Here is a 24,607-nt window from a genome sequence, read left to right on the forward strand (position 1 = left end):
ACCATTTTGAGAGACTTTTAAGAGAGAGAGATCAAAATATATTGATTCTATATATACGATAAATAACTTTAAATTGACAGTTTTATATTTTTCCATCATTTTGAATTAGATTATATCATTCACAATGGTTAATGGGATTGTAGTTCTTTCCCTCATTAAAACAGGTACACAGTACACAGTACACAGATAAGTGAAGCACTTTTGTACTTTTGTCTTTTTGTCCGATTTTCAAATACTTTTTTACTTTAAACAAAAGTTTGTAATGTTGTGATTCACCTTTTAGTTGGTTGGTTGGTTTAGTTAATGCTTTTTAATGCTTTTACAGGACTTTTTTGAAATCCCTATGGGAAAAACAAATGGAAAAAATACTTCTGGAACTGGAACCAGCACCTCTGAAAAAGAGGGTGAACACACATGCACTCTATTCAGCCCAATTTTGCATATTGTTGCACCAATGCACATCATAGAGTAATATTAATATCCAATGTTTGAATTTAAGGACTTCTGTATTAAAAACGATTTTGATACAGTTTTGCATCACCGTTTAATTTCCCATAAGGCCTAAAGCAAAACCAGCTGAGTAAATATTGTTGTGAAACTGTGCTCGAGTTTTTGAAAGAATTCAACTGGATGGCTAATATGAAAATGACAGTAAGTTCATCTGAGTTAAATGTCTAAAATGTCTACAGTAAAAGTGTTCCTTTCGAGGCAGCCTGTAATTAGGTGACAGTGTCTTCTGCTCAATTAGACTTTCCCTCGCACTTCACCGCCAGCAAAATGGCTACAACCTTTTAGCCAGTGGAGCTAAAATGGCAGACACTTGAGTGTTTTCCATTGATTACTAGACTATGTGACCAGAGCCATTAGAACAAATACAATCTCATACATTTAATACAGTATCAGCTGCAAGTTTTAGACCATAAGTAATGTATATAATTTGCTATTTGTTTATGGAACATTTTATAGTGTTACATAATATATACATTGTTAAATATTAGATATAATAACCAATACTTCTATTATTATTTTAAGTAATATGGAATAATTGGAATATGGAATAATTATATGGAATAAGCAAAGGACACAAAGGATATGCCTTTGTTCAAAATGTGTCAGTTCAGTTGAGATATGAGGATCTACCTGGCTCTTCCATGTGTGCTATTATCCAGTTAAAGGCCATCTCTGCCCCCATATTCCCAGTGTAGTACACTGCCTTCCGACAGGCTTCCAGAGGGAACCCCATCTCTGCCAGTTGCATCACGGATGATTCATCTATTTCTGGAGCTGAGGAACAGGTAGAGAATAGTGGCTTTAAATCCACATCAGCAGCCCATAACTAACAATAAATACACAGACCATATTTAAAATCAACAAGAGAAACTAATGGACCATTTTGAGAGACTTTTAATATTGTTCATCGAATAAGTAATTTTGTAGTGCATGCATACAATTGTAAATATGTCAGATGTAATTCTGAATTTACAATCAAAGTGGTACTTACATTCCAAAGAGTTGTTTGTTGTACTGTCTGAATGTAAAAACAAGACAAAGCAAAGCAAAAGGGGATGCTAAATATGCAATTGTGCAAGCAGACTGCTTTTTATTATATTGCGTTATATAATATTTAAAGAAATTCAAACAATGGCAAAAAAAAACATAAACTGAGTGATAGTAAGATTTTTTTTTTTTAATAAAGTTATTCAGCTCACCAAAGCTGCATTTATTTGATAGTAAAATAGTAAAACAGTAATAATAATGTAAAATATTCTACATTTAAAATAACTCTTTTCAATTTTAATATATTTTAAAATATATAATTAATTCCTATTATGGCAATGTTGATTTTCTTCAGTGTCACATGATCCTTCAGAAATCATTCTAATATGTTGATTTCAAGAATCATTTCTTACTATTATCAATGCTGCTTATTTTTGTGGAAACTATGATACATGTAGAATATAATTAGAAATAGATTTTTTTTTAAACAATGTAAAAGTATTTACTTTTGATTCATTTAATGCATCCTTGCTGAATAAATTAATTTCTATCAAAAAAAAATAAAATGTCTAGTACAAATCTTCTCACCTCTGGTATCTTCAGAAATGACAATGGGAGGTGTAATGTCAGGCAGTTCTGCTTCTCCAGCCTGTAGCCCTGTGGCCCGGAGGCGATTCAAGTCCAGGAAATCAGGTACATCTACAGAAACATCTGTAGCACATAAAAAAAAGATTTTAAAGGAAATTATATATTACAAAAAGACATACTGTACACTGATACACTCAGAACAGACTCTGGGCATTATTCCTTTCCAAAAACCTTGCCAACATTTTACTGACCACAGAACCTCAAACAGTCATTGACCCCAAACGTTTTTCATGTAAAAAGACAGTGTTAGAGTACCCTCTGCTGGACAAGGGAAAAGCTTCTGCTGAGCAAACATAACACCTTGTAAACTGATAGTGTTTTGAGGCAAGCAATCATGATGCATTGCTCAACATGAATAACATGTGGTGGTCTGAATTGCACAAGAGAGCATGTTATGCAGACACAGATGACAAACAAGAACATGACATATCAATAAATCTGCTTTGAGGTACAGAGAAAACAAAAAATCCTTTCATTAAGTGATGATCCAACATTTTGTACATGCTTTGAATGCTTATGTCATTAATGTGTTAATTTATCTACAACAATGTGAAATCAAATATACAATGTCAATCTAAGAGTTTACTCAAATTACACACCTAACTTTTTGGGCACCCAGTCAACCCCAAATGTGAACTTCTTTATTTGCACGATCATGTACTCTGGGAAAGATGCGAAACGAGAAGTCCTGAAGAGAGAGAAAGATATAATCTTTTAGAGCAGGGGTTTATACGTATATTGGGATTTATATACATATACATGGGTTTATCTATATACTGCCACTCAAAAGTTCTAACATTGATTATATTAAAATATTAAATGCATATTAAAATGATTTCTGAAGGATCATGTGAAGACTGGAGTAATGACTGATGAAAATTCAGCTTTGCATCAACGGAATAAATTATATTTTAAAGTATACTACAATAGAAAACCATTTTTTTAATTGCAATAATACTTCACAATATTACAGTTTTATTTCTGTATTTTTGGTCAAAAAAATACAGCCCTGATGAGCATAAGATTTTTTTTTTTAAACAATAAAAATCATACTGATCCCAAACTTTTGAATGTCAGTGTGTGTGTGTGTGTATATATATATATACACACACATAAATATTACAAAAATACAATAAAAAGTCATGTTAATATTATAATTAAATAATTAAATTAAATAGCATGAAATTGCATTATTGTAGATGTAATCCCCATGATATTCTTCTACATTTTGGAGAATGTGTTACAAGTCCTTCGAAGGTCTCAAAACCAGAACCTTGCTTACTTCACTCCGGCCGACTTGGCTTGCAGTGCAGAGCTCCAGAAGTCTGGAACAAAACCATTTTTTTAATTGCAATAATACTTCACAATATTACAGTTTTATTTCTGTATTTTTGGTCAAAAAAATACAGCCCTGATGAGCATAAGAATTTTTTTTTTTAAACAATAAAAATCATACTGATCCCAAACTTTTGAATGTCAGTGTGTGTGTGTGTGTGTATATATATATATACACACACATAAATATTACAAAAATACAATAAAAAGTCATGTTAATATTATAATTAAATGTATATATTAAATAGCATGAAATTGCATTATTGTAGATGTAATCCCCATGATATTCTTCTACATTTTGGAGAATGTGTTACAAGTCCTTCGAAGGTCTCAAAACCAGAACCTTGCTTACTTCACTCCGGCCGACTTGGCTTGCAGTGCAGAGCTCCAGAAGTCTGGAACATTCTCAGGCTCAGTGAAGGCTTGTAGACAGGCAGTGAAGGGGATTCGGGCTCTCACTGGCTCTGGAGGGGGCCGCATGTTCTCCTCAGCTTCCTTCCGCTTACTCTCATATGCTATTAACTCCTCTGTACAATCGACAAAACCATATGCAATTAAAACACCATTAGGTCTACCTGCACATTAGATTAACTGAAAAGAGCTAAAATAATATTAAACACAATAAAACAGTATCACCTGACTACATTAAATTTCATCATTTTTTATAGTCCGATCATGTAGAAATAGCTCTTTAAATGCAATAAAAAACCCATTTCAACTTTTTATAGTGCAGAAGCAATGTTTAACTCAGTTGTAGAAGGTATTACCTCTGTTGCTGGCAGCCTCTAAGGGTACAGGAAGCTGCATAAGGTAGTCCACTCGTTGTGTGTACCGCACCTTCTGTGTCTGACAGCACTGCACTCGCTCCTCAACTAAGAAGCGGAACACATCGCTGGGGTTCTCTGAGCCTGAACTGTTCCTCTGGAAATGGCAAAACACAAGTTATTTTCTGTTAGAACCATGGCACAGTGGGTAACACTGCACATTTTAAGAGCTGGTTTGCTCATGGAAAAACAGGTTTGAATCCGACCTGTTCACATTCACCTTTTCTCCTTAACTTTCCTATCTACTTTTCCGGTCCATTAAAGGCAAAAGCCTATAAAAAGTTTTGTTGAGGCACTAAGAACCTTCAAAGACAGACAGCATTTAACACATTAATGAGATAATCCACCCAAAAATGAAAATTATATCATTATTTATTCACCATTGTGTCATTCCAAACCTGTATGCGGTTTAATCTTCGGCAGAACACTAAAAAAAAATTTTTTTTTAAAGATATTTTGAAGAATGCTGGTAACTAAACAGTTTTGGTACCAGCTGACTTCCCATTGTATTTTTTGCCCATATAATGGAAGTCATAGGGAACTGAAACTGTTTGGTTTTCATCATTCGTCAATATTAGATGTTTCACAGAGCAAAATGTCATACAGATTTTGAATGTCATACAGATGAGCAAATAATGGCAGGATTTTCATTTTGGGGTGGACTATCCCTTTAACAAGCAAAATTATGACTTAAAACACAATAATGGTCATATAATTAACATTTCTACAAAACAAATGGTAAACAAATCAACTTCGTATTTAAATGCAGGCATCTTTAGGGACAGTACAGCATTAGTCCATAATTAAGATTAACAAGGTCATCCTAGGGCAGTTTCGCTATTCTGAGGCCATACAGAAATATACCAGCCCTTCTCTATCAAGTCTGAGATACCAGAGACCACTGAGCAGAGAACAAACCTCCTGAGGATGTAGAAACGCACTGTAAGGTCCCGTCACTGTTCACAGGCCTTATGCTATTTCACACAAGGCACAGCTGAGGGTGGCTACAAATAAACCAGTCAACATTTCTGAGTACCAAACATTTCAAAGATCTATAGCTCTGTCTTGGTTTTATGAGGTTGACCCCACTTGGTTTATATGCACTGTCAGGACCAAGCAAACGTCAGCAAAGATTAGGTCTTGATCAGTTCATCACTTCAAAATCAAACAACTATTTAAATATATCAAGATTTGTAAAGCTTCACATGAAATCTAAATTGACCCTTTTTATTTTCATAATTCTATCTCTATTGTGAATGATTCTATCTACTGTATTTTGTGGACAGATCTCTATTGCTATCTCTACTGAGAATGATTTGTTCTATTATAAACTATTTATCTGTGAATGTTAGTTAAATTATAAAAAATGTCACTAGTAGGCATTCCTACTCGACCTCTGTATCTAACTATATTAGGCGGGTGATCATTGCCTGCACTCCTATTGGTAGTTGCTTGTAACATCACATTACTACTTACTCTACCATTCAAACGTTTGGTGTCAGTAAGATTTTTTTAAGAAACTAATACAATTCAGCATGGATGCTTTAAATTGATCAAAAGTTACAATAAAGACAATTATAAACAATTATTATGGAAGATTGGTATTTCAAATAAATGTTGTTGTTTTTTTACTTTCTATTCATCAAAAAATCTTGAAAAAAATCAAAATAACAGTTTCCACAAAAATATCAAGCAGCTCATCCGTTTTCAACATTGATAATATGAACTGTTTCTTGAGCACCAAATCAGCATATCAGAATGATTTGAATGATCATGTGACACTGAAGACTGGAGTGACTGCTGAAAATTCTGCTTTGCCATCACTGGAATGAATTACATTTTATAATATAAGAAAACTGGCAATTCTAATTCCAAAAGCAAATCACTCTCACTGTGAATACTCCTTAATAACCTGCTAACCCTCTGAATTGACTTTCCTTTTCAGCTGATCTCACCAAGCACTTATATTTTCCAAACCCTCCCTCCAGCCACCTGTCATATAGAAGCCTTTTTGCACGATCCAATCAATTCAAAAGTATGTCCCATTGTAGCAGAAAAGGGAATTCTTAATTATATGCAAATTCTATTTCTTGTTGACATAGTCTAACAGTGCAGCTCCACTGTTGTTTGTTTTTGAGTCACGGAAGTGTCAGGGAAGGCAATGACTTTCATTCTGGACATAGACCAAGTGGGGAGGGTAACAGGAAGCATTATCAGCCCTGTGTAACCAATAGGGGTATCTAATTTTAACTCAGTTGAGAAAGTCACTTTAAGTATGTGTCTGCCAGCAGAGGGATAGAGAGTGCAGTCAAATGTGTCTCCTGAAACCAGAGCCTGCTGACAAGACTGGGGAAATTCCAGCCAAACCCTAGAAACCCTTGATTCTCTGAAATCATTTTTTTTTTTTTATAAAAGACTGCAAATGGGATAGTTCACCTAAAAATGAACACTACGTCAGACTTTCCTCACCCTGTATCAATCCAAACCCAAATGTACAAAAGGAGTCATCTAGAAAAATGTCTATTGCCAAGCTGCTCTTGTTCCGTGAAATGAAAGTAATTTATTACCAGTTTTCAGCTTTAAAAAAGTCCCATAGGTTTGAAGTGACATGCGGGTGGTTATTTAGAATTTTAATTTTTGTGTGACAGACATGAAATCTTGACAGTCAATGAAATATTGTGCCCCCCCCCACCCCCAAAAAAAGAAGCACATGAAAGAGAAACACATTCGTACCTCCACCAGGTTAATTAAGTGCAGAAAGAATTCATGAGCATCTTGTTGCCGGTTTGAGGAGAACTCTGGGTGTCCTTTACTGACCAGCGCTTTGAACATCTTTGGTGAAATCCCTCTTTGCAGCTGCTACCGAAAGAAAACAACATGATACATCTAGGCTCAGGGTCACCAAATGCACTTTAACATGTCATCAGAAAACCTATTAAGAAAGTTGGATCGCAGCATGACATACTTAAACACTCTTAAAAGGCCACAAACCTGAACTTTATAGGAAAATGGCAAGCAGCATTTTTTGTTTAATAAAAAATACATAAAATTAAGCCCATGTATTCTTTGAACAAGAAATGATTTATATTATTTTGGAAGCATATGAACAATTCTGTAGAAATTCAGAGGACCTCCAAATGGTTATATTTTAATCATTTATAATGATATTTAAATAAAAAACACAAAAACAATGCAGGACACCTAAAACATTAATTTAGCTTACGAAAACAAGCACACCAAAAGTACATTCATGTCTGCAAACCCATGTTGCTGCTCATTTGCTTAAAATTAAACTCTGCTCAACTTTGTTGTATGATCTTGTTTGTTGTGTTCACCTCAATTTGCCAATGAATGACCTCCAGTTATTGCAAAAATTGTCAGTATGACTGTACCTTAAGGTTGTTTCAAATACGTCTGAAATAAGTAACTAGTAGGCACCATGGGTATTGGTCTGACAACTAAGGCAAAACAGCATCTTGTAAGTGTAAACAGAGTTATGTGGACCTAATTGAGCCAAATATCAACAAGACAGACCAAATCAAATACCTTGTATTCTTCTTTCATCACCTGTTCAATAAGTTCTGATTTCATTGGAGGTTTTGAGTACTGGCCTGAGAGAAGTCCATGACCGAGTTTTGCCCTTAAAAGGTAGGAAAACACACGTTCCAATTTAGATACCATGTCAAAATTACACAATTTAGTAAAGATGTGTTTAAGTGCTGCCATATTATACTTTAAATGAATTATCAACCAATGCAACTGTCATATAGTAAAGATATGTATAATATTGCATTGCAATTATACAAGAATTAGATGTAATTTGAATTTCAGAACTAAAAATCAAGATAAATGCAACATGATAATCATATTCCATGACAAAAACACCTACATTTGTGTGCTGAAATCCTGAGTTGGGTCAAGGGGTGAGTAGTCAAATATTCTCTGTAGGTTCCCAACATACCTGCAGAATAAATATTGGAAAGAAAAGCAATCATTTCTTACTGTCGCACCTGCATATTGAATTCACTAAGTAAAGAAGCCCCTGGCTAGATCCTTTAAATCTGGCACTGAAATAAAATCATTGACATACAAAAGAAAACAATAGCAATCAAACTGTTAGAAGGCAGAGTTTAAAGGAACAGTTCTCCCAAAAATCAAAATTTGAAAATGTACACACCCTAAGGCCATCCAACATGTAGAAGAGTTTGTTTCTTTATTGGAACAGATTTGGAGAATTCAAAATCTACTGATGTATTTGTTTAGAACAGTTCTGGACTGCTTTTGATTGTAAATTGTGCTTGATCTGTGCATATGTCTCTCCTGATGCAGACAAGATTAATTTTCACTGGAGAACGTAATATTATTGAAACGAATATTATAATATCTAATATTATGGAGGACTCATATTTTAGCTGAAAGAAACTGTTTGAAGTTAAAAGCGTCTTGATGATATTATTACAAACATGCAGCCTTTCACTTCACAAGATGTTAATTGATGGACTGGAGTCATGTGGATTACTTGTGGATTAGTGTGATGATTTTTTCAGCTGTTTGGACTCATTCTGACGGCACCCAATCACTGCTGAGGATCCATTGGTGAGCAAATGATGCAATGCTACATTTCTCCAAATCTGTTCTGATGAAGAAACAAACTCATCTCGGCTGGCCAGAAATGTCATTTCTAGAGTGTGATAGCATTCAAACTCGGTTCTTTCTTTGTACACAAACTCAAAGACAATGGTAGGAGAATGTGGACAAGTATGTAGAATGTATTGGGCCATTAAGGATTTTAAGGTACTTACGCTCTCTGGAACTCTGGAATACTGAAAAGCACTTGCATAGTGGTGCTCAGGTAGCAGCTGTTGCCCAGGTTTTTGATGCCCGTGTATCCTGAGCCATAGACAGGCTTTAGCTTTAGACTGGACTCCTGAATCACTTCCCAGTCACTCACACGCGGCTGCACGTGGTTGTCTGTATGATGGCCATTCTCTGTCTGTGAGGGATGGATATAGACATTTGAGGAGACTGGAAGGAGGCAGTGTTGCTTGTTTTTGCTTAATTGTTTAACTATTTAATTTAGTTGAGTTGAGTATTATATATATTGTTTTTCTCTGCATTGTCAAATATCAAGGTGGTATACTTTTATTTTGAAAATATGGAAAACTTTGCATTATGTGGAGAAATATATAAATATGGAAAATATAAACAGAAAAACATACCCTTTGCATTTGCAGCATATCTATTCCGAAGTGTAACAAATGTTCTGATATGTGAGGATCAAGCACCGCTTCTTCTTCATCGAAAGAATAAATATCTGCAAAAGAGAGATAGTAACTGAAACATTCGTAAAACCTTCTATAAATAATAAAAACAATGTTTTTTGTCTAAATTATGTTTGAGCCTGAATGTATTGTGTATGTTATACATGTGTACCAAACATATTCCCTGAAAGTCTGTGTGACACATGAAAACCTGTCATTGAGAGACACTTACCTGCTCCATCTGGAGTGATTGTGTCGAGTTTAACTGCCAGGGGGAAGTTGGTTTCTTTGTAGTGCTCAAGGGCATGTCCGTTCCCTCCGCTCCCATCAAAGAACCACTTCCCACAGAGGACAGAGCCATCCGTCAGGTTTAGCCACAGGTTCTCTCTCATTTCACACTTGGCGCACTTCCAGCCACTAATAGGACATAAACCATATTGAAGACACAAACAGGCAGGAGAGGAACTCCTCATATTTCAGTTCAGTTATGAGGCTATGTTACTCTATAATCCACTGACTATATGCTGTAATCTTATTGTGTAGACCAAGACAAAGACCATTTCCAAAATATCAATATATCGGCTAGACCAATCTTGGCCCATATTTGGCCATTTTGAGATTATCTGCCACATGGCTAAAGAAACCCCCTTTAGTGTTGTTGTTAACTAAAACTAATTGTTTTTGGCAATTGAAATGAAGATGAAATATAATTTTTAAATTATATATTTTAATTATAAAATTCAAATATAATTTTATATAAAAAAATATAAATATTAGATGAAAAACTTACAAAAACAAAGAGAATTTTGAAATAAATAAGTTTTAAGTTGAAGCACTAAATTACTGAAACTGAAATGAAAATAAACTAAAAGCTAAATTGAAAATTGAAAAAAGAAAATCATAACAAAATCAATAAAAACTGAAAATATAAAAGCTAATTTAAAATATTAATAAATACAATAATCCTTTTGTGTCTGTTCTCTTTTCAAGTTTATGGTTTTATAGTTTTAGGGTAAATATGGTAAACAGCTGCTAATTTAATAAATTTAGCTATTTCACTACAATTAAACTACTATTTTTATATACCACATTATATTAGCCATCAGACACCCTTCTCTCTAGATATCAGCATCAGTATCATCATTTGAAAATATTTTCTTTTCATTTGAAACTGTCTAAACTGTTAAAGGGGTCATATGACATTGCTAAAAAGAAAATTATTTTGTGTATTTGGTGTAATGAAATGTGTTTATGCGGTTTAAGGTTCAAAAAACACATTATTTTCCACATACTGTACATTATTGTTTCTCCTCTATGCCCCACCTTTCTGAAACGTGTCGATTTTTACAAAGCTCATCGGTCTGAAAAGCGAGGTGTGCTGTGATTGGCCAGCTATCCAGTGCGTTGTGATTGGTCGAATACCTCAAGCGTGTGACGGAAATGTTACGCCTCTACCATACTGTGATGCCCTGTCCGGCCGGAGCGACGAGACAATAACATTAAAACCCATTACTAACGAGGCATTTTTGCATCCAGTGGGTGTTCTAGTCGTGTCCTCTTTTGGAAGGCCAAACAAAGTAGTTTCGCTTTCACAACGAAACACACAGCGACTTCACGACATGGCGGCAGCAGCAACAACAATACTACAGCGAGAAAGTTACGCCGCCTTTCTTTGCGTGAACATTTGGGCAGTGTTATGCAAATATTCCCACACAGTGACATAGACATGTGGGGGCGTGTTATAACGAGCCATTTTAGGAGGGCGTGGTTGACTCTTAACTTTTATAAAGAATATCTCTTTGGATTTGAAACTTTAGTCTTTGCAACTTCACAGATCTTCTTTATGAACCAAGAGCTTGTAACACTCCAAAGAGAAAGGAAAAATTTCAATCGCATCATATGACCCCTTTAAAGCTCCCTTTCACAGTTCAATAGCAAGAAATAAAGATTACGCAATACCAGTCAGATTCAAATAATACAAAAAATCTGTTTATCTGCTCGGATCTCATTTCATCCCATGTAATTTCAATTAGAATCATTTAGCATTGGTTCCAAATGATCCAAATTACCTTTAAGCATTCCTTAGGAATATTTGATTAGGGATATCGGTCAATCACTAATCTTTAATGTGGTTAACCAACAGCATGCATTGCCTCATACATGTCAAGACATTCTACTGGGTGAATTAATAAGTTATCCTAAACATATTCAAGCACTTATTCAAACATCAATAGCTTGTTTTGATATTAATCCACCTGGCAGAGAAAGCAGACATATCAGATTCAAGGTTGACCTGAAGCAAGCATCAGCAGTCTCTAGAATGCTAGTCCATGTGACTCTGGGCTCCCGTGTGACCAACCTGGGAGGAATTCGAACCCCATTATCCTGCTGTCTAAGACTTCTGGCATGTCTAGATACTTGGATCTCCTCTTCCCATGAATCAGCCTCCTGCTTTTTGTATGGAGATGAAGCATTGAGGACGGCATCACAGGCTATTGTAACCTGAAAGTTAAAGGGACACATGAACATTACATTGCTTAATGTGATATTGCACCTAATTAGTGCTTACGAAACCACAGCAAGCTGGAAAGTGGTGCAGACTATTACTAATTAGATTTAAAAGCCTTGAAGCTCCTGGGCAGATAGGTTAGATAATGCATCTATTTTCAAGGTAATAAATATTAGGGCAGCAGCAGTAAGTAAGCACACCATGCAACTGACAAACACAAAAATGTGTTTAGTTGTGTGCTACTGTATGTGTTGTATGAATAGCTGAAGTACAACAAACTGTAACAAATTTACTTTTTGCATCGTGTGTACTAAATGAACAAATATTGAGATATCTGTTTGTACACTACTGTTAAAGATTATGGGGTAGGTAAGATTTTTAAATTCTTTTGATAAAAGTTTCTTATGCTCACAAAGGCTGCATTTTTTTAAACCAAAAATTTGAATAAAAACTGTAATATTGTGAAATACTGTCACAATTTAAAATAAATTTTTTTTCTTTAAATACATGATACAATATTTTTTTATTTCTGCATGGAAAAGCTGAAATTTCAGGGGTCATTACTCTAGTCTTTACTGTCACGTGATTATACTAATATGCTGATTTGCTGCTCAAGAAACTTTTTTATTATTATTAGTGTTGTGCTGCTTAATCATTTTGGGAAATTGTAATTCTTGATTAACACAAATTTTAATTTTTAAATTAAATCAAAATTTTATTTGAAATAGAATTTTAATTTATAAACAACGTAAAATATTTTACTATTACTTTTGATCAACTGAATGTGTTTTTGCTGGGAAAAAAAGTACACATTTCTTTCAATTGAAAAAATCTTACAGCTATTGATTCCAAACTTTTAAACGGTAGTTTATATTTTGAGAAATTCACAAACAGCCCTGTGTAAAATACATATTTTTTTAATTAAAAATATTTGTGGTGAATTTTGAGTAAATTCTGTGTAAAATAAGCGTTTAATTTTCGATTTTATCTTTTTTTTTCTTTTGTTTGCTATCAATAAGATATTGTATGGTAAAATGTATCAATATTATAACAGCCATCAGCCAAATTGCTCACTCTATATCTTTGTTTAGTCCTTTATCACTCTTAATATTTTAAAAAATATCAATAAAAACATGCTGTGAATTCAGGCAGAAATGACAATTATAATGACATTATAATGATAATTTTGCTTTAAACCAAAAATAATGATAAGAATTCAGATCTAATAAGAAATAAACTTGTTTTAAAAAATCTAAATTAAATCGGTAAGACTAGGCCTGGGCGATAAAACGGTATCGATATTTATCAACGGTACACCTTTTTCGATAACGATATAAAAAAAATTCGATATAGCGCACAATATAGGCACGTACTATGAGTGACGCAGACAGCACACACATGCTGAATTGAGTGCTGTGCCTGCCTGTGATAAGATTGTGGGGGGAAAAAAGAATATTAGTCGAATCTAAAATAAACATTTGCATTTGAATGCAAAAATAGTACAATCAATCAGGGAGCATCATCAGTCGCGCGCGAGATGCAGTGATGATGATGTAAGTGACGTTGTTGCATTTGAATGTTTTGTTAGTCTAGCCCACGAGGCGCGCCGCTGCTGCGTTATTCATTCAAAATATTAGAGAAATATAGAAGCTCAATGCGGAGAAGATCTTGATTAGGTTAAAACCAAAACCAAGTTATTCACACAGAACACATATTCAGCAAATTTTTAGACAGACAAATATGACTGCAGCACTCGCGTCTCACACAAGAGATGTAGCCATGCAAAGTTAAAACAGTTTAAACTCAGTAGAAAACACGTCGCAAATTTGTGGAAGTTTACTCCTTTTCACTGCGTCTCTTATGTTTTTAAATGCAATCTGAGTAAATGGCGCTTCGGCTCTTTGTATTAAGCAATGCATAAATACATGATGCTGTTTTGTTCATAATTGTTTATGCAATTTACTAAATTATATTTTATTTATATGAGTTAATGTAGGCGTAATGCACGTTTTTTTTATAGACAGTTATTTCCTTGCGTTGACAATTTAAATGTGCTGCATTATTTTGCTTATTGCGCCCTCCTGTGGCTTCGGGAGACAAGACAAAAGTTTCCTTAACTCTGGATATAAAACATTAGAAATTAGATATTTGTTTAATTTTTATTGTGTTATATCTTTGTTTAGTCCTTTATCACTCTTAATATTTTAAAAAATATCAATAAAAACATGCTGTGAATTCAGGCAGAAATGACAATTATAATGACATTATAATGATAATTTTGCTTTAAACCAAAAATAATGATAAGAATTCAGATCTAATAAGAAATAAACTTGTTTTAAAAAATCTAAATTAAATCGGTAAGACTAGGCCTGGGCGATAAAACGGTATCGATATTTATCAACGGTACACCTTTTTCGATAACGATATAAAAAAAATTCGATATAGCGCACAATATAGGCACGTACTATGAGTGACGCAGACAGCACACACATGCTGAATTGAGTGCTGTGCCTGCCTGTGATAAGATTGTGGGGGGAAAAAAGAATATTAGTCGAATCTAAAATAAACATTTGCATTTGAATGCAAAAATAGTACAATCAATCAGGGAGCATCATCAGTCGCGCGCGAGATGCAGTGATGATGATGTAAGTGACGTTGTTGCATTTGAATGTTTTGTTAGTCTAGCCCACGAGGCGCGCCGCTGCTGCGTTATTCATTCAAAATATTAGAGAAATATAGAAGCTCAATGCGGAGAAGATCTTGATTAGGTTAAAACCAAAACCAAGTTATTCACACAGAACACATATTCAGCAAATTTTTAGACAGACAAATATGACTGCAGCACTCGCGTCTCACACAAGAGATGTAGCCATGCAAAGTTAAAACAGTTTAAACTCAGTAGAAAACACGTCGCAAATTTGTGGAAGTTTACTCCTTTTCACTGCGTCTCTTATGTTTTTAAATGCAATCTGAGTAAATGGCGCTTCGGCTCTTTGTATTAAGCAATGCATAAATACATGATGCTGTTTTGTTCATAATTGTTTATGCAATTTACTAAATTATATTTTATTTATATGAGTTAATGTAGGCGTAATGCACGTTTTTTTTATAGACAGTTATTTCCTTGCGTTGACAATTTAAATGTGCTGCATTATTTTGCTTATTGCGCCCTCCTGTGGCTTCGGGAGACAAGACAAAAGTTTCCTTAACTCTGGATATAAAACATTAGAAATTAGATATTTGTTTAATTTTTATTGTGTTTGACTGTTAAAAAATAAATATTTGTTGTTTGTCTCAATAAATTGGGTTAATTTAAGAATACAGTGGTTAAATTTAAACAGTTTTTTCTATTGCTCTTTGTTTTAAAAAAAGGTTATAAAAAAATTAAATAATTATCGATATCGAACGATATGTAACATTATATCATTGATACATTTTTTAGCTATATCGCCCAGCCCTAGGTAAGACTATAAAACAAAAACTCATATTACTGCTACACCACATGACATCACTGCACACAATGAGAAGCATGAACAGTGAGTTTATAAATTATAAGGTCATCTGCAGACAGAATATAATGTAATGACGTGATGTTTGACAAGCAAGCATTGAAACTGAAAAGGCAGATCAGGCCTTTGGCATGCAGGGCACACAGGGCACATGAGCACACACTCTCACTAACCAGTGCGGGCAACTCCTCAATATTTGGTAAAGGGATCTCAAAATGGTCTGGAAATATGACAAGCTTGGCCTCATCTTCATACTCATAATCAACTCCGTTAAAATCACGGTTTAGCTCTAAATCTTCAGGAAATGAAGCAGAAAGAGATATTTTTAATCAAGAGCTAATGGGATGACTGCACTCAAAACAAGTGCTTAAAATGTCCCCAAAAAATTTATTAATAAACACATGATGAAATTGCACAAAACGTACACAATCAAAAATAGCTGTCTATTTTCATATTTATCTTTAGTATGTTTTGATGAAACATTTTCTTGAGCTCCCTTGATTGAACCAAAAACATTCAAATTAGAGACTAGAATGTATATCAATGTCTAATAAAAGTGTATATTTCAGGGGCAGCAACTCTCATTTGGTCTTTTTCAGGTTTTTAACAACCTTTAAAATGGCTTATTTACACTTAAATAGTCCTGCAATGCAAGTTTTTCTAATTTTCTCTGTAGGCTCTCAATCAAAATGAGGCTATGAAAACAGCATGTTTTATTACTATAAAAGAATAATAAATGAATTTTATTAGTTTGAGTTTTATGATAACATGACTACGAAAACTGACAGACTGAAGAAAGTATTTGATTGCATATGTTTGCCCTCTAAGCCACTCCAAGCAGACATATCCGTAACAGAACAGTCTGAGTTGCCTAAATGACATATTTGGGAAAGCATTGTGGGTTTACAAAATGACTGGCATCCTTTCTGACGTATTGTCCTCAAACAGAGAAGGAGGCATGTATATTGATTGGATGCCTGAGAATAAGGTGCCGCCGGTCCCCCACCTGCTACGTCACACCTCCAACGGCAGAAGTGTGTCAGCTTGGGGGGTTGATAGGGCACAGCAGCTGACAGCCACAGTCGGCCACTGTAAACCAACCCTCCATAGCAGAAGATTAGGCCAGGGCAAGCATGTGGCACTTTAGATTTAGAACAGTTACTAACTGCATATACAAATAAATGAGCTAAATTTAGCCCCAGCCCAGTAATTTTTTATTTTTTATTTTATTTAGTCATTTAGCAGACGCTTTTATCCAAAGCAACTTACAAATGAGGACATCAGAAGCAATCAATTGTAGTATTAAAACAACTAAAAACAGATCCAAAACTAAAAGCTAAAACTTTATAAATACTACCCCCCTGCAGCACCCGTGGCTTTCTGTAATTAACATCAGGAAACAACATGGGTCATAAAACTGTAAAGTGCTTTCTACTCAAATATTTTATGTGGTATTAGTATGTGATGTGGATATTTTCAGTATTTATAAGTAGCGCTGACAGTATTCTGTTTGTATGTTTGTTGTGGTTTAATTTAGTTTCTGTGTTTTGAAAATGTAATAAAAGAAAATCAAAAAAGATACAACATGGATAATAAATAATGCCACATGTAACTGAACATCTGTACTATACAACAAATATTACTGAATCATGTCGCAAATTTGGATAAAATCCAATTGATGTGCATATGAAAGCTTGACAGATGGGAATGATTGTTCTGTACAAAGCACATAATGGTAAAATCAGTTGATTGTAGAGTAAATGACTGAATGGATAATGGTGGCACACTTCTCATGTAATTCCAAGTATAAACAGCAAACACAAAAGCTACAGGAACAGGGCCGGACATGAAAATAGCAGCATTTGACCAGCACATCCACATTCACTTGGAACGAACAAGAAACCATTAAATAATTAGGTTCCTATTCTAAATGACCAACAAATCAGTCATGATTAGGCAAATGTATAGGAGCAGGCTGGGATTCAATAGAACTGCTAAGACAATCAATTGTAGTATTAAAACAACTAAAAACAGATCCAAAACTAAAAGCTAAAACTTTATAAATACTACTTATACACATTTTAAAATTAAAGAAATTCAATAAAAATGACAAATTCATACAACAAAATTTAAAAAAAATAAAGCTAAAAACAATTCAAAAATAGAGTATAATAATGATTCTAACATAACACTAAGCCAAACACCAAAAAAAAAAAATACATATATGTGTATGTAAAACCATACACACATACATATAAATATATATATATATATATATATATATATATACACACATTTATAAATTCAATATATATATTATTTAATTTACATTTAGTTTGTTGAAGTATTAAAATAACTCAAATTAAATAAAACTAAAACTTAATAAAAGACCTATACAGACATAATAAATTCAGACATAATTTAACTAAAATTTAAATAAATAACAAATACAAATAATACAAATCAAACGACAGTAGTTTATCAGTAATCCTAAAAAATAACACTGCCAAACACACATGCTAAAAAACAACAACTTACTTACACATAGTAAGAAATGGTTATAAAAACTGAAACAGAAGTGAAACAAGTAGTAGGACCGAGACTGCTAAGCATTTAAATATATGGCTTATAAAAAAGGATTTGAGGTAGAAATTTCAGCCTGGGATTATTATTATTATTTTTTTTACTTTAAAACATACTTACCTAAAAATACTTTTCCATTCCTTCTTCTTGGTATGGCACCCCCTGCAGCACCCGTGGCTTTCTGTAATTAACATCAGGAAACAACATGGGTCATAAAACTGTAAAGTGCTTTCTACTCAAATATTTTATGTGGTATTAGTATGTGATGTGGATATTTTCAGTATTTATAAGTAGCGCTGACAGTATTCTGTTTGTATGTTTGTTGTGGTTTAATTTAGTTTCTGTGTTTTGAAAATGTAATAAAAGAAAATCAAAAAAAGATACAACATGGATAATAAATAATGCCACATGTAACTGAACATCTGTACTATACAACAAATATTACTGAATCATGTCGCAAATTTGGATAAAATCCAATTAATGTGCATATGAAAGCTTGACAGATGGGAATGATTGTTCTGTACAAAGCACATAATGGTAAAATCAGTTGATTGTAGAGTAAATGACTGAATGGATAATGGTGGCACACTTCTCATGTAATTCCAAGTATAAACAGCAAACACAAAAGCTACAGGAACAGGGCCGGCTGTTTCTGGACAGATCCAGACATGAAAATAGCAGCATTTGACCAGCACATCCACATTCACTTGGAACGAACAAGAAACCATTAAATAATTAGGTTCCTATTCTAAATGACCAACAAATCAGTCATGATTAGGCAAATGTATAGGAGCAGGCTGGGATTCAATAGAACTGCTAAGACAATAACTTAATAATCATATTGTATTCAGTACATATGGTGAAAAACAATATAAAACTGTGTTTTAAATAATGCAGCACAGTTCATTTATCTTATCTGTGTACCATGCTGTTTATGTTTATCTACACTCTTAAAAATAAAGGTGCTTCACGATGCCATAGAAGAGCCTTTTTGTCTAAATGGTTCCATAAAGAACCTTTAACATCTGAAGAACCTTTCTGTTTCACAAAAGGTTCTTTGTGGCGAAAGAAGGTTCTTCAGATTATAAAAAGGTAAGAAAGAGATGGTTCTTTAAAGAACCTTTGACTGAATGGTTCTTTGTGGAACTAAAAATGGTTCTTCTATGGCATCGCTTGAAGAACCTTTTGAAGAACCTTTATTTTTAAGAGCGTACCATGCTGTCTAGTTATATGCTGTCTAGTTTTCTCAGAAAATAATTGACATGTCGCTCAGTTTGAGAAAAATACATTTACTGTAATTACTGTAAATATTCAGATATTCTTTTATTGTGCTTTTTCTTGCTGACATTTCCCAAGAGGGTTAGTGCAGTAGACACATGCTGGGCTCATCACTTATACACCAAAATGTCAAAACCACCCTCTGAACTACCGGATTCTTTCTAAATTCTTGCAGAAGAACTGCCACATCGCAAGATTAAAACCATAACATTCAAAGATGCTTTCAATAGGAGATTCACCTCTAAATTTTCTAAATCCAACAGACCTCCTGCTATGCAATCTTCATGAATTGTGAAAATTTAGGTATAGCAGATCTCTAAAACATGAAGAAGAGGCAGGCAAAAGCCATCTGCAAGAAACTGAACTCACAATGAAGAGTGAAAAACATACCTCTCAGGACCTCTTAAGTAATCAACTCTTAACTGCTTTCTAAATCCAACAGTCATCAATGTCTGCTACATCTTTCCGCATTTTTGGAAGTAAAAATAAAAGAGGACAAATCAAAAGGATGTGACCTCAACAAGCTACACACTCTGGATGCAACAACTCATTGATAAAATCGATAATGATAATATTTGACAACTAATTTGATTAGCGATTAATTGTGCCTATGCACTATGCGCAGAAAACAAATTTTAAAATGTAATACATGTAATAAAATGTAACAAGTAATTGTATTTTTCATGAGAGTATTAACAATAAAAGGACAATAAAAGGACTACTATAATTGAATATAAATGTAATATGTTCAGATGAGTGAATGTGTGTTCCTCTTACTTCATACCAGGTTTAGTCTTTGCTTTTTTGCTTTTTTGCTTTTTGCTTTTTGTTTTTCTTTATTATCATTTTTAATTCAGTTATTGTAACTACTTTCAAATAGTAATCAATCGGTTTAATTTTTGCATATAAAGTTTAATTGCCTACATAGATACACTCAATATATTTTTTTTCCTTGCCTTCAAATTTCACATTGTTTTTCTTTATTATCATTTTTAATTCAGTTATTGTAACTACTTTCAAATAGTAATCAATCAGTTTAATTTTTGCATATAAAGTTTAATTGCCTACATAGATACACTCAATATATTTTTTTTCCTTGCCTTCAAATTTCACATTGGTTTAGAGGAAAACGTTGATGGGAACGTGAAAGAACAATTTTGTAAATAATGGATTAAAATATATATATTTTTTAAATTAATCTTTTTTTCTCATCCAATTAATCAACAATGTAACTTTCAAACTATTCAATAGTCAATATAATCATTAGCTGCTAAATATACACATATACATATACATATATATATATAATAATACATGGTCCCAGTAGCCTAATAAGCACATCCACATTGAATCTGCTGAATCTGCTGACAAAAGTTCAAAGAAAGCTCCACAGATCCACACGTCATTCACGATCCACACATCCTCCACCCCTTGCATGTTTAATAAGTATTATTGCTACTTTGAAAATGCTTTAATATACATGTTTAGTATTGTTGGCCTTATTTAGCACAACTTATCATACTTAAAGCTATTTCACAGATTTCCTCTTAAAGTCAGCGCAGTGCATTCTGCAGATTCACCTTACATTTATGTCAATGCTTTTGTTATGTTACTGGATGCATTGAATCTGTTTGCACTCAAACAATTAAGTCAAGAGTGTCAATTGCAAATTAAGTTAATTCCAGTGAGCAGAAAAAAGTTCTTCATCAAGACAGACATTGATAGGAAACCATCGTCAACAAGTACTGCACTACATTATAACAATGATCATTAAATATTACTTTGTCTCTTTTGCTTTCTTTGTGTTGTTGGATACCACTCAGTAAGTTTCTATAACACATTCAATATGCACAGGTTCCTTTAGAGCAGGGTTCCTCAAATCTTGCCCTGGAGGGCCAATGCGCTGCAGAGTTTAGCTCCAACCCTGATCAAACTCACGCACCTGTGATTTGCTAATGATCCTGAAGACACTGATTAGCATGCTCAGGTGTGTTTGATTAGGGTAAGAGCTAAACTGTGCAGGAAAGTGGATCTCGTGGGCCAGATTTGAGGATCCCTGCTTTAGAGTGTAGAATGAAACATGTTTACTTTTTCTATGACGTTTGCAAAGATTTCAATCCAACAATAAGCTTGAAAAAAGTTTTGTCACTCTTCTTACCTCTTTCACATGTCGTTTTAGGTGCATGTACACGCTCTGTCCAGTTTTATGGTAATGTCTCTCCACATGTTCTCTTCCGAAACCCAGGAATGAGTTCATACACACATACAGACCTCCTTCTGATTCCTAAAAAAAATGATGAAACAAGATTTAAGCTAAGTCAAATGTAGCCAAGTAATTTTACACTTCATATTAAATGTAAATAATTATATTAAGTTACATTTACAAAGCAAATGTGAACAAAACTGCTATTAGAGAGTGTTCAAGTCATAAACAACATCAACATACAAACACATGAAAAGAGGAAACACTTTAACGTAGCAGAACATAATCAAAAACACCTGCATAGAACAGTCTAGGGCTTTACTGAATTGTAATGCAGAGTATCTGCTCTGTGTTATTAGAAATAAAATTATTAGACATAAAAGTACAATTATAAATAAACCTAAAATTGCATAATGCTCAGAATTTTGCCTTTTACTTTTATCATTTAAATTATTACAGTAATGGTGCTCTTTTTTGTTGCTGTACATGTTTTCAGGCATATATTGCCGTAACATGGATTTTTGGACATGTGTCATGATATATACGTTTGGTTATCAAGATCATTCACATAATTTATAATGGCATAATGCTCGTTTATGTACAGTGGGTAACACTCAGTGATTCTGTTTTTATTTCTTTCTGACTTGTTGGTGTTATATCTTTCACATGGATGTTATAAGTTGCACTGAGTAAATAAAAAGCTTGATAAAACAAAAACCGTGTTCATCTTCATTTCAGGCTGCAAAGCAACAAAATGTGATTATTTTAAAGGTGGGTGATTCTTTTCTATACCCACCGTAAGTTATCAAGGTTGTTTTCAGTACTGTTTTGTTCATTTTAAATTGAAAAATTCATATAAAACAATAAGAGTACTACAATAAGAGTTAGTGATACAGAATAAACAAATAAGAAGTTTAATCTGGATCAAAACACTGAATTGCAGGGCCGGTGTTTGTAGGTTAGGGGGTTGAGGTCTCACCAGACTGAAAAAACCTGTCACTAGCTCCTGGTGACACACGAGCTTGAACAGATAGTGTGTAAAAATAACCTGTCTTTTAGTCTGACATGTGGAACTCCAAACAGCGGAGTCACCTTTAAAACTTTTAGATCTGTTAGCTAGTTGTGCACTTTACCCACATTTATTTAAATATTCCCATCAATGCTTAAAACAAATACATGGTATTCTATATATTATCTGTGGTCAGAGCTTGTACACTTGAGTATGTATAACAGCCCACACTGATCTGGATTCTTTTTATAGCTCATAGCTGCTTACTGCTTATTAGTGTACATTTAGGAAATCAGTTTTCACATATATCAAGCTACACAACAGTAGACTCTTGATGTCAAGCAAATATCATAACGTACAGTATGATCTCAACAAGTAGCCTAGCTATCATAGTGTGTAAAAATAACCTGTCTTTTAGTCTGACATGTGGAACTCCAAACAGCAGAGTCACCTTTAAAACTTTTAGATCTGTTAGCTAGTTGTGCACTTTACCCACATTTATTTAAATATTCCCATCAATGCTTAAAACAAATACATGGTATTCTATATATTATCTGTGGTCAGAGCTTGTACACTTGAGTATGTATAACAGCCCACACTGATCTGGATTCTTTTTATAGCTCATAGCTGCTTACTGCTTATTAGTGTACATTTAGGAAATCAGTTTTCACATATATCAAGCTACACAACAGTAGACTCTTGATGTCAAGCAAATATCATAACGTACAGTATGATCTCAACAAGTAGCCTAGCTATCACACTACTAGATTGCCAATGTTGATGAGAGGATGTCAAACGCCTAAGAACAGGGGAAATAATGATTGCTTTCTTTGACACGCCTTTAAAAACAGAGGACATAAATGCTCTGTAATAAAGACTAGCGTTCAGACTTGCAGTGTTTATGCTACCATTACATTTGGAGCTCGTATAGCGCCATTTAAAGTAGGGAAACCTGGTCCCACTGTAAGATGTAAACACCCGTGTGGTATTTATTTCTGAAGGCTGTCACACAAATTGAGCTGGAGAATGGTGGCCGAGGATCCCTCATCTCTCTTACGCGCCATACGCAGCTTTTCACGTGTCTGGGGGACGCCAGTTGTAGTTTAACGTTCATGCATGAAGTATTTGACATAATACTCACAGGAGAGTCGTAGGAAAAAGCGCATTCGCTCTTGAAAACCCTGTCTCCTGTCCTTGGTACTCTAATGGTGGGCATGTACGGGACCAGTAGCTCTCCCAGATCTGTAGCCATCTTCACATTCCTGCTGCTCGCACCACTATGAGCCTCGCTGGAGCAGCGTGTCAGGCAGAAGATGAGATGGGGCTATTTTTAAATCATACAGACCCGACATTCCTCATGGACCGAGGGATGTGACGACGAAAACATTGGAACACTGAGGGATGGAGGGTGGTGTCTGGTGTGTTGGGGGGTTGGGGGAGGGAGACAATGGGTGTCCCCTTGGAGAAACAGGCAATATTTGACATTATTCACCCTGACGCCAAGTGGTGGCGTTTTCAGATCTACGCTCAGTGAGTGTTTATAACGGCTGTGGCATGTAGTATACCTCAGTACAGAACAACTTAACGTTATTTTTTTTTACTGAGAGACAATTTTGAAGACTCAAGAAACCTCTGCAGGTGTTTTGAGTTGATTAGCTGATTGGCATGTCACCATATTCTAATTTGTTGAGATAGTGAATTGGTGGGTTTTTGTTAAATGTGAGCCAAAATCATCACAATTAAAAGAACCAAAGACTTCAACTACTTCAGTCTGTGTGCACTGAATTTATTTAATACACGAGTTTCACAATTTGAGTTGAATTACTGAAATAAATGAACTTTTCCACGACATTCTAATTTATTAAGATGCACCTGTATATGTATTATGTTGTCTTAATTATCATTATTGTTTTTTTATTTCCATTTTTATGCATAAAATTTTGCTCTTCCT

The 24,607-nt window shown here is 34.2% G+C and overlaps 1 protein-coding gene across 1 annotated transcript; it reads right to left on the reverse strand.

The window, feature by feature from the left end:
- Window positions 1-1,117: 1,117 nt before the first annotated feature.
- LOC107548641 (ubiquitin carboxyl-terminal hydrolase 13-like) lies at window positions 1,118-24,019 on the reverse strand. Its single transcript, XM_016229411.1, has 17 exons — window positions 23,798-24,019; window positions 21,603-21,728; window positions 18,287-18,347; window positions 15,757-15,878; window positions 11,925-12,067; window positions 9,798-9,982; window positions 9,524-9,618; window positions 9,107-9,297; window positions 8,194-8,265; window positions 7,851-7,944; window positions 7,038-7,163; window positions 4,248-4,401; window positions 3,833-4,007; window positions 2,745-2,833; window positions 2,086-2,208; window positions 1,502-1,528; window positions 1,118-1,284 (listed from the first exon to the last, which is right to left on the reverse strand). Exons 1-17 carry the CDS (start codon window positions 23,906-23,908, stop codon window positions 1,118-1,120), a joined length of 2,061 nt encoding a protein of 686 aa, XP_016084897.1. The 5' UTR covers window positions 23,909-24,019.
- Between the last annotated feature and the right edge of the window lie 588 nt (window positions 24,020-24,607).

This window comes from Sinocyclocheilus grahami, unplaced genomic scaffold, assembly GCF_001515645.1.
Source record: "Sinocyclocheilus grahami isolate Dianchi unplaced genomic scaffold, SAMN03320097.WGS_v1.1 scaffold352.1, whole genome shotgun sequence".
Taxonomy (NCBI): domain Eukaryota; kingdom Metazoa; phylum Chordata; class Actinopteri; order Cypriniformes; family Cyprinidae; genus Sinocyclocheilus; species Sinocyclocheilus grahami.

Bases quoted from the DNA above. Each gene is read 5' to 3' on its own strand.
- LOC107548641 (XM_016229411.1), bottom strand. From the start codon at position 23,908: ATGGCTACAGATCTGGGAGAGCTACTGGTCCCGTACATGCCCACCATT. The intron at 15,879-18,286 runs GTAAGTATGTTT...CATTTCCTGAAG, and splicing joins GAATGGAAAAGTATTTTTAG to ATTTAGAGCTAAACCGTGAT. The intron at 9,298-9,523 runs GTATGTTTTTCT...CATCCCTCACAG, and splicing joins ATATGCTGCAAATGCAAAGG to ACAGAGAATGGCCATCATAC.